The following is a 12,911-nucleotide window of genomic DNA, read 5'->3' on the forward strand; positions in this document are numbered from 1 at the left end:
TACGAGTTGGATGCTTTCGAGTTCTTCAGTATCATTCTTGAGAATTCATCCAGGAGGCAGCTATGTAAAAGGAGAGATGTCCCCTTCATCCATCTCTTTATGATAACTCTACTGTTTGCTACATCACTCCTTGTCCCATGATGCAGAGGCTGCCTGACACTTTCATGAAGATGTTGGACGACCATCGGCCAAAGAATGTGAAGCTGCGACATGCTGGCAGCGGGCTTCGCAGTCATTGGGACATGTAGCTAGTGATCAGGTACGGCCACATATACCTGTGTCGTTGCTGGGAGCAGTTCTACCGTGCCTACGACCTGTGGCACGGGTACTTCCTTCTCTTCAAGTACGACGGTGACGCCATGCTCACTGTGAAGGTGTTCAACACGACTATGTGCCGCATGCTCTACCAGGATGACAATGATGCCAGTACGTTCTGCATCTTCTTCCTCTACATTTGGCTTTGTCCCACATCAATTGTTTAACGGTCATTGTTGCATTTCGTCGGGCAATGGGAGCAACAGCAGCGAGTCTGGCTACAACCAAAGCAGCACTGACTCTGGCTACAGCAAAAGAAGCAGCGAGGATGATCCGGCATGGAGTGGGGAAGAAGAGGAGCAGAATGGGGATGAGGAGGTGCAGCCTAATCTATCTAACGTTGACCTCGCGATGGTGGTGGCTGTCGGTGGCCAAGGTATGGTGGTGGCTAACGATGGGCAAGAGATGGTGGTGGCTCATGATGGGCAAGAGATGGTGGTGGCTGAGGATGACCAAGTGATGGTGTTGCCTGAAGATGGCCTCGCGATGGTCGTGGTACCTGACAATGACCTCGCGATGGTGGTGGCGCCGGTGAATCCACAGCCGGGCGACATGACAATACCAATTGAGGCAGAAGACTACATCCCACTTCCTACACTGCCTCGCCGCTCTTGGCGCATCAGGATGAAGAAGTTGAAGGAGAAGAAGGAGGAGTGAACTATGTCAGGTATGTCAGATCTCCAAAATGATCTACACTTAGCTTTGTTTCCTCCAAAATGACCTAAGTTAGCTCTAATATGCTAAGTTATCTCTAATATGCTTAGTTACCTAGGTCTCCTCAATAATGACATACACTTGCTTGTGTAAAAAATGGCATATTTATGCTTAGTTAACTAAAAAATGGCATAATTAGTTAAGTTAGCTCCAAAATGACACATTTAACATAGGTCAGCTCCAATATGATCCATTTTAGCTAGATTAGCTCCAAAATGATCCATCTTACGTACGTTAGCTAAAAAATGGCATAATTACTTATGTTAGCACAAAAATGACCTATACTTACCTTATTTTCATGCTAGCTGACATAATAAGCTTAGTTAGCTAAAAAATGGCATAATTACCTATGTAACCTCTAAAATGACACAAGTAAGGAATATGAAGAAGAAAAACAAGGAAGAGGAGAAAAAGAAAGAATAGAAGAATAAAAAGAAGAAAAAGAAAGAATAAAAGAAGAAGAATGAGAAGGAAATGGGTAAAAACCTTCTTCTACTTCTTCTTCTAGTCTTTTTTTCTACTTCTAGTCTTCTTCTTCGTCTTCTTCTTCTTCTTCTTCTCCAAAATGACCTAAGTTAGCTCGAAGTTAGCTCTAATATGCTTAGTTACCTAGGTTAGCTCAATAAAGACCTATACTTAGCTGCTTTATATCAAAAATGGCATAATATGCCTAGTTCACTCAAAAATGACATAATTAGCTAGGTTAGCTCCATGTACCTAAATATGCTTACTTCTTCCTCTACTATTCTTCTTCTTCTTCTTCTTCTTCTTCTAGCATTCTTCTTCTAACTTTCTGGTTTCCCATTTTGCAGATTTCGTTTACTTCACGGAAGCTTGCATGGATGGAGTGCTTCTTTTCCCTTTCTGCTTTTATTTTGTATCGATGAACAATATGGAACTTGTTATATGGATGGATATGTGTTAGATGAACAATATGAAACTATTGTAATATGTATGGATGGAACTATGTGTTGGTTATGTATGTATATATGATGAAACTTTTGTGTTGGATATGTCTGCTGTCAAATTTGTGTGTTCAAACTTGTTTGTTGAAATTGAATGAAGCTAAGAAAAAACAGAAAAAACAGGGGCTATACAGGATCTTTGCCGTCCGCGAGCGGACGACAAAGATGTTTGCCTTCAGCCAGCAGACGGCAAAACAGCCACGTGGCAGCTACCTGTGTACCTGGGGGCTGGCCTATTTGGTTACTTTGTCGTCAGCTAGCTGACGGCAAAGCACACAATTAACCCCCTAACGACCATAAGTTGGCATGTGTGCCGTCCAAGTCCTTTGTCGTGGGCTGGCGGACGACAAAGACGATATCATCTTTGTCGTCTGCCAGCAGTCGGCAATGAGCCCTTTGCCGTAGCCTATTCAGCTGGACCTGTTGCCGTATGTTGACGGACGGCAAAGGCCTATGCCGTCCGCCAGTCATGCCTTTGCCGTCAGCCATGGCGGACGGCAAAGTGCCTGATTCCTATTGTGTTTGCCTCCCTAGTGTTAGTTTTTAAATATTCATGAAGGCTGCGACTATTAGGCTAAATTCGGTTGTTGAACATGTGGTTCACCCTTCACAGACAACTTTTATGCAAGGCAGACACATCCTAGATGGAGTTGTTATCCTTCATGAAACAGTCCATGAATTACACCCAAAAAAGTTGAATGGGGTGGTACTCAAAATAGACTTTGAAAAAGCTTATGACAAAGTCAAGTGGCCCTTTCTTCAACAGACTCTCAGAATGAAAGTATTTTCTGTAGAGTGGCGTGCTATGGTCCATAGTTTCGTTTCTGGAGGCAATGTTGCCATTAACATCAATGATGATGTTGGACACTATTTCCAAATGAAAGAAGGGATTGCGACAAGGTGACTCCGTATCGCCCATGCTATTCAATATAGTGGCGGATATGCTAGCGGTCATGATTGAGCGTCCATCCAGCGCTACTCTTACTAGTTAGCTATAGCGCCTTAGTGGTAGCGCTTGCACAAGCGCTTCTACTACGGTTTTCCCTAGTAGTGCAAGGTTGATGGCCAAATTGATAAAGTAGTAAATCATCTGGTTGATGGTGGTCTCTCTATACTTTAATATGCCGACGATACGATTCTCTTCATGGATTATGACCTCGAGAAAGCGAGAAATATGAGACTGCTTTTATCAACATTCAAGCAACTCCAGGGTCTCAAGATCAATTTTCATAAAAGTGAATTGTTTTGCTTTGGCAACGCTCAAGACGAGGCCCATCTGTACGGTCAACCGGTCGGATGCGGGTTGGGCCAGTTTCCGATCACATATTTGGGGATACCGACACATTCTCGGAGACTCATAAATGCTCAATGGAAACACGTCGAGGAGAGACTACAGAAAAGATTTAGTAGTTGTAAAGGTAAACTGTTGTCTCTGGGTGGAAGATTTGTTCTCATAAATTCAGTACTAAGTAATATGGTACTATGTATGATTTCCTTCTTCCAGTTGCTGATAGGAGTCTTACATAGATTGGATTATTTCCATTCAATATTCTTTTGGCAAGGAGATAACGAGAGAAAGAAATATCGACTGGCCGAATGAAGTGTGGTTTGCCTTCCCAAAGACCAAGGCGGGTTGGGCATTCATGACCTTGAGATTATGAATCGGGTCCTCGACAAATGGTTGTTTAAGTTACTGATGGAAGATGGTGTATAGCAAACCCTCCTAAGGAGGAAATATGTGGGTTCCAAGGCGGTATCCCAATTATACTGGAAGCCTGGGAATTCACACTTCTGGGCGGGTCTAATGGCTTCGAAGAGATATTTCTTCTGCTATGGATCCTTCTCAATTAAAGACAACTCGGAAATTAGATTCTGGGAGGACAAGTGGCTAGGAGATGCCATACTCTGGGAACAATATCCGGCTCTACACAACATTGTGCGCCACAAGGGTGACACTATTGCCACGGTAATGGAATAATTTCCGCCAAATGTGACATTCAGAAGAGATTTAATTGGACCCAGACTCCAATCATGGAACATCCTGCTCGAGCGGTTGTCCATGATGCAATTGCCACATGGGTCTGATGTTTTTCGATGTAACCTCCATGGTAATGGATAATTATTAGTGGAGTCCATGTATAGAGCGTTAATCCAGTCTGATGTGTCAGTTTATAATAATAAGAAGATCTAGAAGATGAAAATACCTCTTAAGAATAAAATCTTTGCATGGTATCTTCGTCGCGGAGTCATTCTTACTAAAAATAACCTTATTACGAGGAATTGGCATGGAAGTACGTAATGTGTCTTCTGTCACCATAATGAGACAATAAAACATTTATTCTTGCAATGCAAATTGACTCGTTCTATATGGTCAATCATCCAAATAGCTTCTGGTTTGTATCCTCCTTGTACTGTTGGGTTGATCACAGGTTTAGAACTCTTCTCATGGTAGGAGTGCTTTCCGGTATTTGGCCGCTTTGGCTATGTAGAAACGATAAGGTTTTTGATGATAAAAGTACTTCTCTGATGCAGGTTAACTACAAATGTATCAGGACTCTTCATTTATGGTCCTCTCTACAATGCATGAAGAACCGAGACCTGTTTATTAAGGTGTCTACACGATTGGAGGCTATGATGAGGGATGCTTTTACCCAACCTGGGTGGCAGCATGTTCTTAGGATCCCCCCCCCCCTACGCTTTAGGCGTTATATAGACTCTATGTCTCTTTGTATTTCGCCTTTTTATTTTGATTTGTGTGAGAGGATCTTATTTGGCTGTGTGCATCTTAATTATGCAAAGGCCGGGTTTAATACTTAAATCTTTTAAGTAATAAAGCACTCCTTTTTGAAAAATAGGAAATGCCTATGTGAGAGTACATGCATACGATTGGGTCCCTGCTTGGGCCGGGCCCTAGCCAGTCGCACTCCTCGCCTTGGTCTAGGGCCATCCCTGATGCTGGGCAGTGAACTGCCAATTATTTTTTGTTTATTGAAAATTTCTTAGGTTTGGTTCTAAGAGTAAACAACGGGGAAGCTGAAGATTCATGGTTGGCTAGAAGGTACTCCCTCAATCCCATAATATAAGAGTGTTTTTCGCACTACACTGCAGATGAGGAGGTAGTAACTAACTTGCACCTCGTATCATTTCCTGAATGAACAGAAGAAGGAATGTGGAGATATGTATAACAACCGAAAAACACTTCCAGAGAAATTCACTGCCAGTTTTTTTTTTTTAAATCGGAGTCAACTGCGAGTTTGAGTATCCTTGTATCATAACGGATATATTGTAAGCTTCGGTCTAAAGAAAGTTAGAATGCCATGATCCATGTGGATCGCTGGTACCATGGAATCTCTAGTCCCGTGACCTTCACTCGCCAACAAAATATCGAGGAAATGAGAATCTCTAGCTATTTCATAATTGAATTGATTTTGATGCAGGTGGGCGAAACAACTGGTTCAGGGGGTCCAATTTTATCTCTGAAATATACGGACTTCGCAGGATGCTCCGAAACGAAATTAAAATGTTATCACTCATCTCTGGACATACAAACCTCGTAAGATAATTAGCCGAATTACAACTTGGAAGGCTAAGAAACGATAAGAAAATAAACTGAGATTTGGACAAAACCTCTCCTATGATCATGTTTTGTCATGTTTTTTGATCAGCCTGTATGTGAATTTCCTTAATATAATGTATTGTTCGATCGTGTAGCTTTATATTTAGAGAGTTACGAGAGTCTGTTTTGACAGATAGTACCGGGGTTATCATTTTTAGACTTGTTTAGTTCTGTGAACATATCAACTTTTTACATAGCTCATCATGTAACTCCTTGTTTCCTTCAATGTTAATTCCCTTGGATAGTAGAGGATGAAAGTGACCTCAATAATTAACTACAATAACTAACATCTCATTAAAGGAGCAAGTGGCGCTACGGGCATTTGAAACAAGTTGAGATACAGTCACTGAGCTTTGGAAGTTTCTTTTGGAGATATATGTAATAAATTTCCACTTGGAGAGACCGAGCTATCGGTTGAACCTTCCAATGTTGCTATCTACGGATAGAACAATATTCATCTCCCAATGTTTTGCTGACCATCCGCTAAATGATATGCCCGGCATTTACGTGTTAGAGAGAAATCGTGGGCATCACGGATGACGCGTTGATTCTCTTAATACACTAGCTTGTTAACTAATAACGCCGAACTAACACACTATCGATTGCTGGCCATCATATCGTATCAATGTTTTAAATAGCAGGCTATGGAAAATAGCGGCGAGCCTCCAACTCAGCTATAGCGGGCTAAAGCGGGCTATTTGTGAAGGCGACCATTTAGCGGCACCCTACTGAAAAGGCTATAGCGGAGGTATAACCGGCTATTTAAAACTATGTATCATATGCGCAAGAAAACAAATGCTTCTTGCAGGAGCACGTGTTGGCCGTTGGTATTCTCTCCTCTATCCATATAGTGTACCACGCCAGCTATATTTCATCGATCAACCCCCAACTAATCCACTATCAAGATTCATCGCTGAAATGGCCAACGGGAAGGGAGAGGAGGTGAAGCTGTTGGGGGCGTGGGCGAGTCCGTACGTGGCCAGGGTGAAGCTGGCGCTCCACCTCAAGGGCGTGAGCTACGAGTACATGGAGGAGGACCTCACCAACAAGAGCGAGCTGCTCCTCCGCTCCAACCCCATCCGCAAGATGGTGCCCGTGCTCATCCACGGCGGAAAACCCATCTGCGAGTCGCAGGTCATCGTCCAGTACATCGACGAGGCCTTCCCCTCTGTCGGCCCGGCACTCCTCCCAGTCGACCCCCACGAGCGCGCGGTGGCCCGCTTCTGGGCCACCTACGTGGACGACAAGGTGCTGCCGCCGTGGGGGATGCTCTTGAGGGCAAAGACGGACGAGGTCGAGGAGAGGGCGGAGTGGATGAGGCAGACCATCGCAGCGGTGGATGCGCTGGAGGAAGGAGTGAGGGAGTGCTCGAAGAGCAAGGGGCTCTTGGGCGGTGACGACGTCGGCTACCTCGACGTCTTGCTTGGGGGCATGGTCCCGTGGGTGTACGCCACCGAGAAGATCTCCGGTCACAACTTCTTCGGTGCCAGCAAGGCCCCGCTGCTGGCGGCATGGATGGAGCGCTTCGCGGAGCTGGACGCTGCCAAGGCGGTGTTCCAGGACGTCGACAGCTTGGTAGAGTACGCTGGGACCGTACTTTCCGGCACGGCTGTAAGCAACTGATAAACCCCCGGTAGGCATGGAGACCTGCTCCCCTGGTAGTTGTCTATTTGCATGTCCATTTTCTTGTATTTCTTGTAATGAAAGTAGCAGGGTGGCCCACATGTCAATAATGCTAAACATGCAAAGGTTTATCTTTTCAAACTAACTAACCTCTCCCCCTGATTTTCATGGGGGTGGCCCCTTCTCCCCCTTAATCTCCAATCAAAACCCACCTTTATGTAAAAGCATGTATCCTTTTGTACGTGTAGCATTACTCCCCCCATATTTATCATTGTTGAGGAAATCGTTAAGTGGTAGATGCTTGGTTGACTGACGAGTAGGGGATTAATAGGCTAATCGATAAGTTAACCGGCCATTTATTGCATGATATATCAGTTTTTTGGCGAATCGGTCAGCCAAAGAGTATGATTAATTGGCAACTTAACTGGTTAATCGGATGAATTCTCTCATTCTTAAAAATGGATATTTACATGGCTAGATTTTCTCTGTATTGTATACTATGTATACTTATTTTTTTCCTCTACTAATTCATTTCATAATGTTCGCTACTGCGCTTACATTGGTTAAAAGAGTATAGCCAATATCTACATCTTCAGATAATATGATTAAAAGTTAGTACCCTCCTTCCTCTAACTTATCTGCTCCTACCACTAGATCATTGATGGTGCATGTCGCAGGATGCACCCTACTATTTGGACTTTTATTCAATATAGAATACGAGACTCGTGGTCCTTAATTAAATTTGCGACTGTGAACTATATATTTGTTAACAATAGAAGAGAGATGAAATCTAATTGATTTCCAAGGAAGTATTGGGTAGTACGGCAGGACATGGTTTTCTCTTAGGTCTAATGGGCTTAAGTTGGCGCGAGAACAGTCGACAAAGGTTAGTCTAGTTCATCATCTCATAACCCAAGGATATTAATTTGAGCCTTCAGTTAACTTAGCGGCTCAGAAACTATGATCCTGATGACTTGTGTGTAGCTTCCGAGGATCAAACTTGCATGGCCACTGCAAGAATAGCATGAAGGAACTCCATCATACGCCATTGTTGCAAGCATTAAGCCCGAAGCGACTGAAATCTATATCAGCAGCTCAAAATATGCATAAACCCGGAATTAATATAGATACCTGCTAGACTATCCAAATGTTGCTCGCGCTGCCGAGATGGGTATAACTGTCGTTTATCATGGAGTGGAGGAAAGCAGTCAGATATTGTTTTGAATAACACACAGATACATGCAGATATAAATGCTCACAGAGTAGCGAGTACTAAGTAGTAGCCGGTGACAAAGTCTTCAATTGTTGTCGATGGAGTATAGCGCTGGGTGACTTGGGAAGTCGGAAATGCAATTGAATTGCCTGAATAGGCCGGAAGGCCGCTAACTTTATTTTTGGGGAAATTGGCCAGTAAATAGATATGATGGTGTTTCTCATGCTGCCGATTATTTTTAGTTTTACCAAAATTTCTTAGGTTCCGTTCTAAGAGTAAACAAAAGGGTAGCCCAAAATTCTATGGTTCACTAGGAGGTAACTTGAACCTCATGTCATTTCTTGACTGAACAGAGGAAGGAATGTGGAGGTATGTACTATAACAACCCAAAAACATTTCGAGAAATCCACTGCAAGTTCTTTTTTCTTAAATCGGAGTCAACAGCAAGTTTGATTTGAGTACCCTCTGTATCTGTTCATAAAGAGCAGGTTGTGACTTGTGAGCCCTCGTTCTAAAAAAAGTTGATGCATGCGGATCGCAGGTACCATGAAATCTCAAGTCCTTTGGAGTTCACTCGGCAACAAAATATCCAGGAAATGAGAATTTCGAGCTATCTCATAATTGAAAGGATTCTGATGTGGGTGGAAGAAGCAGCTCGTGCATACAAACTTCTCATGATGTTCTAATACAAAATAGAAATGTTATCGCTCACTCGCAAAAAAAAAGGAAATGTTATTGCTTATCTCAATAGATACAAACCTCGCAAGACACTGAGCCGAGTTACAACTTGAAGGCTAAGAAACATAAGAAAATAAACCAAGATTTGGACATACAAGGAAAACCTTTTACCGGACAAAATCATTCCACATCCACTGGCGTGTTTTTTTTAACTTATCCACTAGCGTGTTAGCCCTTAGGGGCTGACATGTCAGCTGATTTGCCAATGGGCAGCGCCAACCTAGCACATTTTGGAATAGTGGACCCCTATGCATAGTTTACGAAAGGAGACTCGCATTTGAAAATAGGATGACTGAATTAACTGATCAAGTTAAGGGACAAGGAATGCATTTTATGTTTTTATAAAGAATCTTAGGTAAGGCCCCGTGCATGCTGCCAGGCCAAACCACGGATGGGAGAGGCTCACGGAGCCCTGAGTTCTATCCCTAGTCGGGCATTGGCTCCTGTTGCTGGTTGGCTGGCTGGTCTGCCTTCCCCTGTCTTGTCGATGGCCGGTGCCTGGTGGTATGGGGGCCACTGTCCGAAGGTTGCAACAATCGTCCCTCCCCACTCGGTAGTCAGTGTGCTGCCATACTACTCGCCCTTTACCTACTCGAGGTTGGACAGTGTCTAGTGGTGTGTTCCCGCTGAGATCCGAGGACCACTAGTGGTGGGGGGCAATTTGGGGGCTTGGAGCTTGATGGTTGCCACTGCAAGAGGCAGATGGCAGTCGTCGAGTTGGGATCATCTGCATCTACTCCCTCCGCTTCAAATTACTCGTCGTGGTTTTAGTTCAAATTTGAACTAAAACCACGATGAGTAATTTGGAACGGAGGGAGTAGATCTGAATGGGTGCATGTGGCTAGGGATTGTCCAGGGGTGGGGAAGGAGGTGCCTTCACACCCTTTCCTCTAGTGCTCGCTGACTACAGGTTTGTTACCAGGAGAGGGCTGGGGGACATGAATGTCGGGGCGGCGGCCCAGGATGGTGGGCTGCATAGCTGGCTCTCTAGGGAGCAATGTTGCAGTGGGTGTTGGTGGCGTTCCTTGGCCATGTGGGTGGCGAGGTACACTATGGAGGGAGGTCTAAGCGAAGTTGTCACAGTCGGTGGCAGTCATGCCATGATCTACATATGGAGTCATAGATCCGTCATGTTGGGCCCCTTTCATGATGGGCCTGGTGCAGGAGGAGCCGAGGAAGAGCTTAGTGCGTCGGCGCCAGCACCGACAATGATACCTGAGGGTGCCACATTCCTCTTGGGGCTGCCATATTGGCTAGCTCCCCACCCTTTGCCGACGGTCAAGGTAAAAACCTTTCTCCTCTTCGGTGGTCACGACGGCGCTTTCTGTCATGGCCCTCTTGGGGGAATCGCCTGTGAATGTGGGAGTCCCTCACGGAGACGTGTCCATGATTGTTTGGTCTCGTGTTCCTTACCTTTACATGTGACGGCTCCTCCTGTCTACTGTCTGTACTTTCTGCCAGCCAGCAGGTTGGTGCTCCTCGGTCCAAAATGGGAGGGCATGGGGTCCTCTCTCGAGGCAGTGTGGTGGTGGTACTGCGGCAAAGTCCAATGGCTTCTTCTTGGCGGCTCTTGGTTATTTGTCATTGGTGGCCTTGGTTGCGTCTTGCTGTGGTTTGGTCGGCGTCTACCGTCTAGTAGCATAGTTCTTGTTAGCATCCTCGATGTCGTGTTTTCTTTTGATCAGCCTGTATGGGCATTTCTCAACACTATGTATCGTTTAGCCGTGTGGCTTTATTCATAAAGCGGGGCGAAAGTCTATTTCGAGGGCCATTACTGGGGTTTAGCTAGTACTTACCCTAATGTGGATATATCATTGTTAGACTTGTTTATTCCTCTGAATTTATCAATTGGTTAGACTAGTCGTCAACCCGTGCGTGTGCACGGGCTAGGATTATACATAGTTATACTTTGTAAAGTATATAAAAACATTGACTGTACTTCTATTTGTGGAACGGGAAATAGGTCTTGAAAAATTAAGTGTACTCAAAATTGTGAATATCATGTAATAATTTTCATCATATATAGTAGACTTGAAAAATAAGTGGCCGATCCTTCATATTTATGTGATAAAATTCGTGCAACAATTTGAATCTGTTATGTTTCTTTAGGCTCATTATAAGGTTGAGGAATTTTTCTGTTATTCTATAATCAATTGCGGAAAACTAACAATGACAGTATGAAAAGTGTGGGTCTAACAAACCCTAAATAGACTAAAGTTGATGAGGAAAATGGGAGCATGATAATACAATACAATGCTATTCCGATGCTCAATTGTGTTGGGTTTGCTAATAAATGGGATGTTTTATTGACATAAGCTTGTCTGTGCGGAACTACAAATCTACAGAAAAATATAATTTTACAAATGTGACCAATGTGTACATTTATATGATAAATTTGATTCCCAAGTGACCTAAATTCAAGTGATATAAAAAAAGTGATGCAGGCTAGGGTATTAAACTATACTTGTATTCAAAAAATTCCATGATGGAAATGCCAAGTCATCATGGCCGACCACCAGCAACCAATTATTTTATGTCTTTAAAGTTTTAATCATCAGGTGATGTGCAAAAATGTTTTTTAGTTTTTACAAACAAAAATAATATTTACAAAGTAACATGTTGGTATAAGGAATCAATCATAGACACATTTTCATATGTACGGAGAAGAGAAATATTTCATTTACACTAAGTCAAAATGTACAGAACCAGCTACAACATCGTTGGTATTGACATACATCGAAGAAAGTTGGTTAAACTTAATTAACATCGTACTCTCTATTTATAAGTTTGTGTTGCATTGTCAGGTTAACTTATTTTAAGACATCCATAATTCTAGAAACAGAATAGATCAAAATTAGATACGAGACTTTGACCTTGTAGTGCTTCCCCACTTTTCCCAGGTGGAGATGACACGAATACCTCAATTATTCCTAATGTACATCAAAGCATTTGATTATACCAATAATAAGATTGTTAAAATATCTATGAGGGTTACAATACAATAGGATTATTTACTATGGGGAGATAGAATTGCAGTACTTTTGTATATAAATAGTTTAGGGATTCTTACAGATCGTGCACTTCAAACAGCTCACTTGTCTCTGAGCAATGCTCCTTGACCTACAGAAACGAAGAAAAAAAATACTACAACATGGAGACTGTAGAACATAAACTACTGCTTGTAATACCAAAAATTAATCGGTCATGTCGCATGAAAACTTGTTGCTACACAATTTTGATGTTTTTTCATGAAACAAAAAAAGAAGAACCAAGAATTACAATGAGCTCAAATTGTTCCCTGATAAACATGATTAAGCACTGGATCAAATATTGATGCTTCGGATCAAACTTGAAGTATCAGAAACCGAAGACATGAATGTGTGACTTAGTTGGCCGAAGTTGATATTGTAGTTAGTCATCCTTTTGTTCTATCTAAAAAATTGTCTTGCCCAGAAATAATACACAAATAAAATGCAGATCAAATACACTTTTATGAAAAACATTATTGTGCAATTTCAGTTATATTAGGCCAGCCTATTCCACTACGGTTTGCAATGCAAAAAAGATCTGACATCGGTTTGTAAGTTCGGCTTCCTATATCAGGTAATCACATTGCATAATTATTTTTTTATCTTATAATAACAACCAACCATTCGGCAAAGATTGTAATACTTTTACCCCTAAGAATAGATTCTAATACGTTTGCTTGGCATATCACATACATCAC

General features: G+C 42.8%; 1 protein-coding gene across 1 annotated transcript; it reads left to right on the forward strand.

Annotated features, from left to right (window-relative positions):
* Positions 1-6,528: 6,528 nt before the first annotated feature.
* On the forward strand, positions 6,529-7,233 carry LOC123083239 (probable glutathione S-transferase GSTU6). The gene has a single exon (XM_044505325.1). It carries the CDS (start codon positions 6,529-6,531, stop codon positions 7,231-7,233), a length of 705 nt encoding a protein of 234 aa, XP_044361260.1.
* The last annotated feature ends 5,678 nt before the right edge of the window (positions 7,234-12,911 follow it).

This window comes from Triticum aestivum, chromosome 4A, assembly GCF_018294505.1.
Source record: "Triticum aestivum cultivar Chinese Spring chromosome 4A, IWGSC CS RefSeq v2.1, whole genome shotgun sequence".
Taxonomy (NCBI): Eukaryota; Viridiplantae; Streptophyta; class Magnoliopsida; order Poales; family Poaceae; genus Triticum; species Triticum aestivum.

Bases quoted from the DNA above. Each gene is read 5' to 3' on its own strand.
- LOC123083239 (XM_044505325.1), top strand. From the start codon at position 6,529: ATGGCCAACGGGAAGGGAGAGGAGGTGAAGCTGTTGGGGGCGTGGGCG.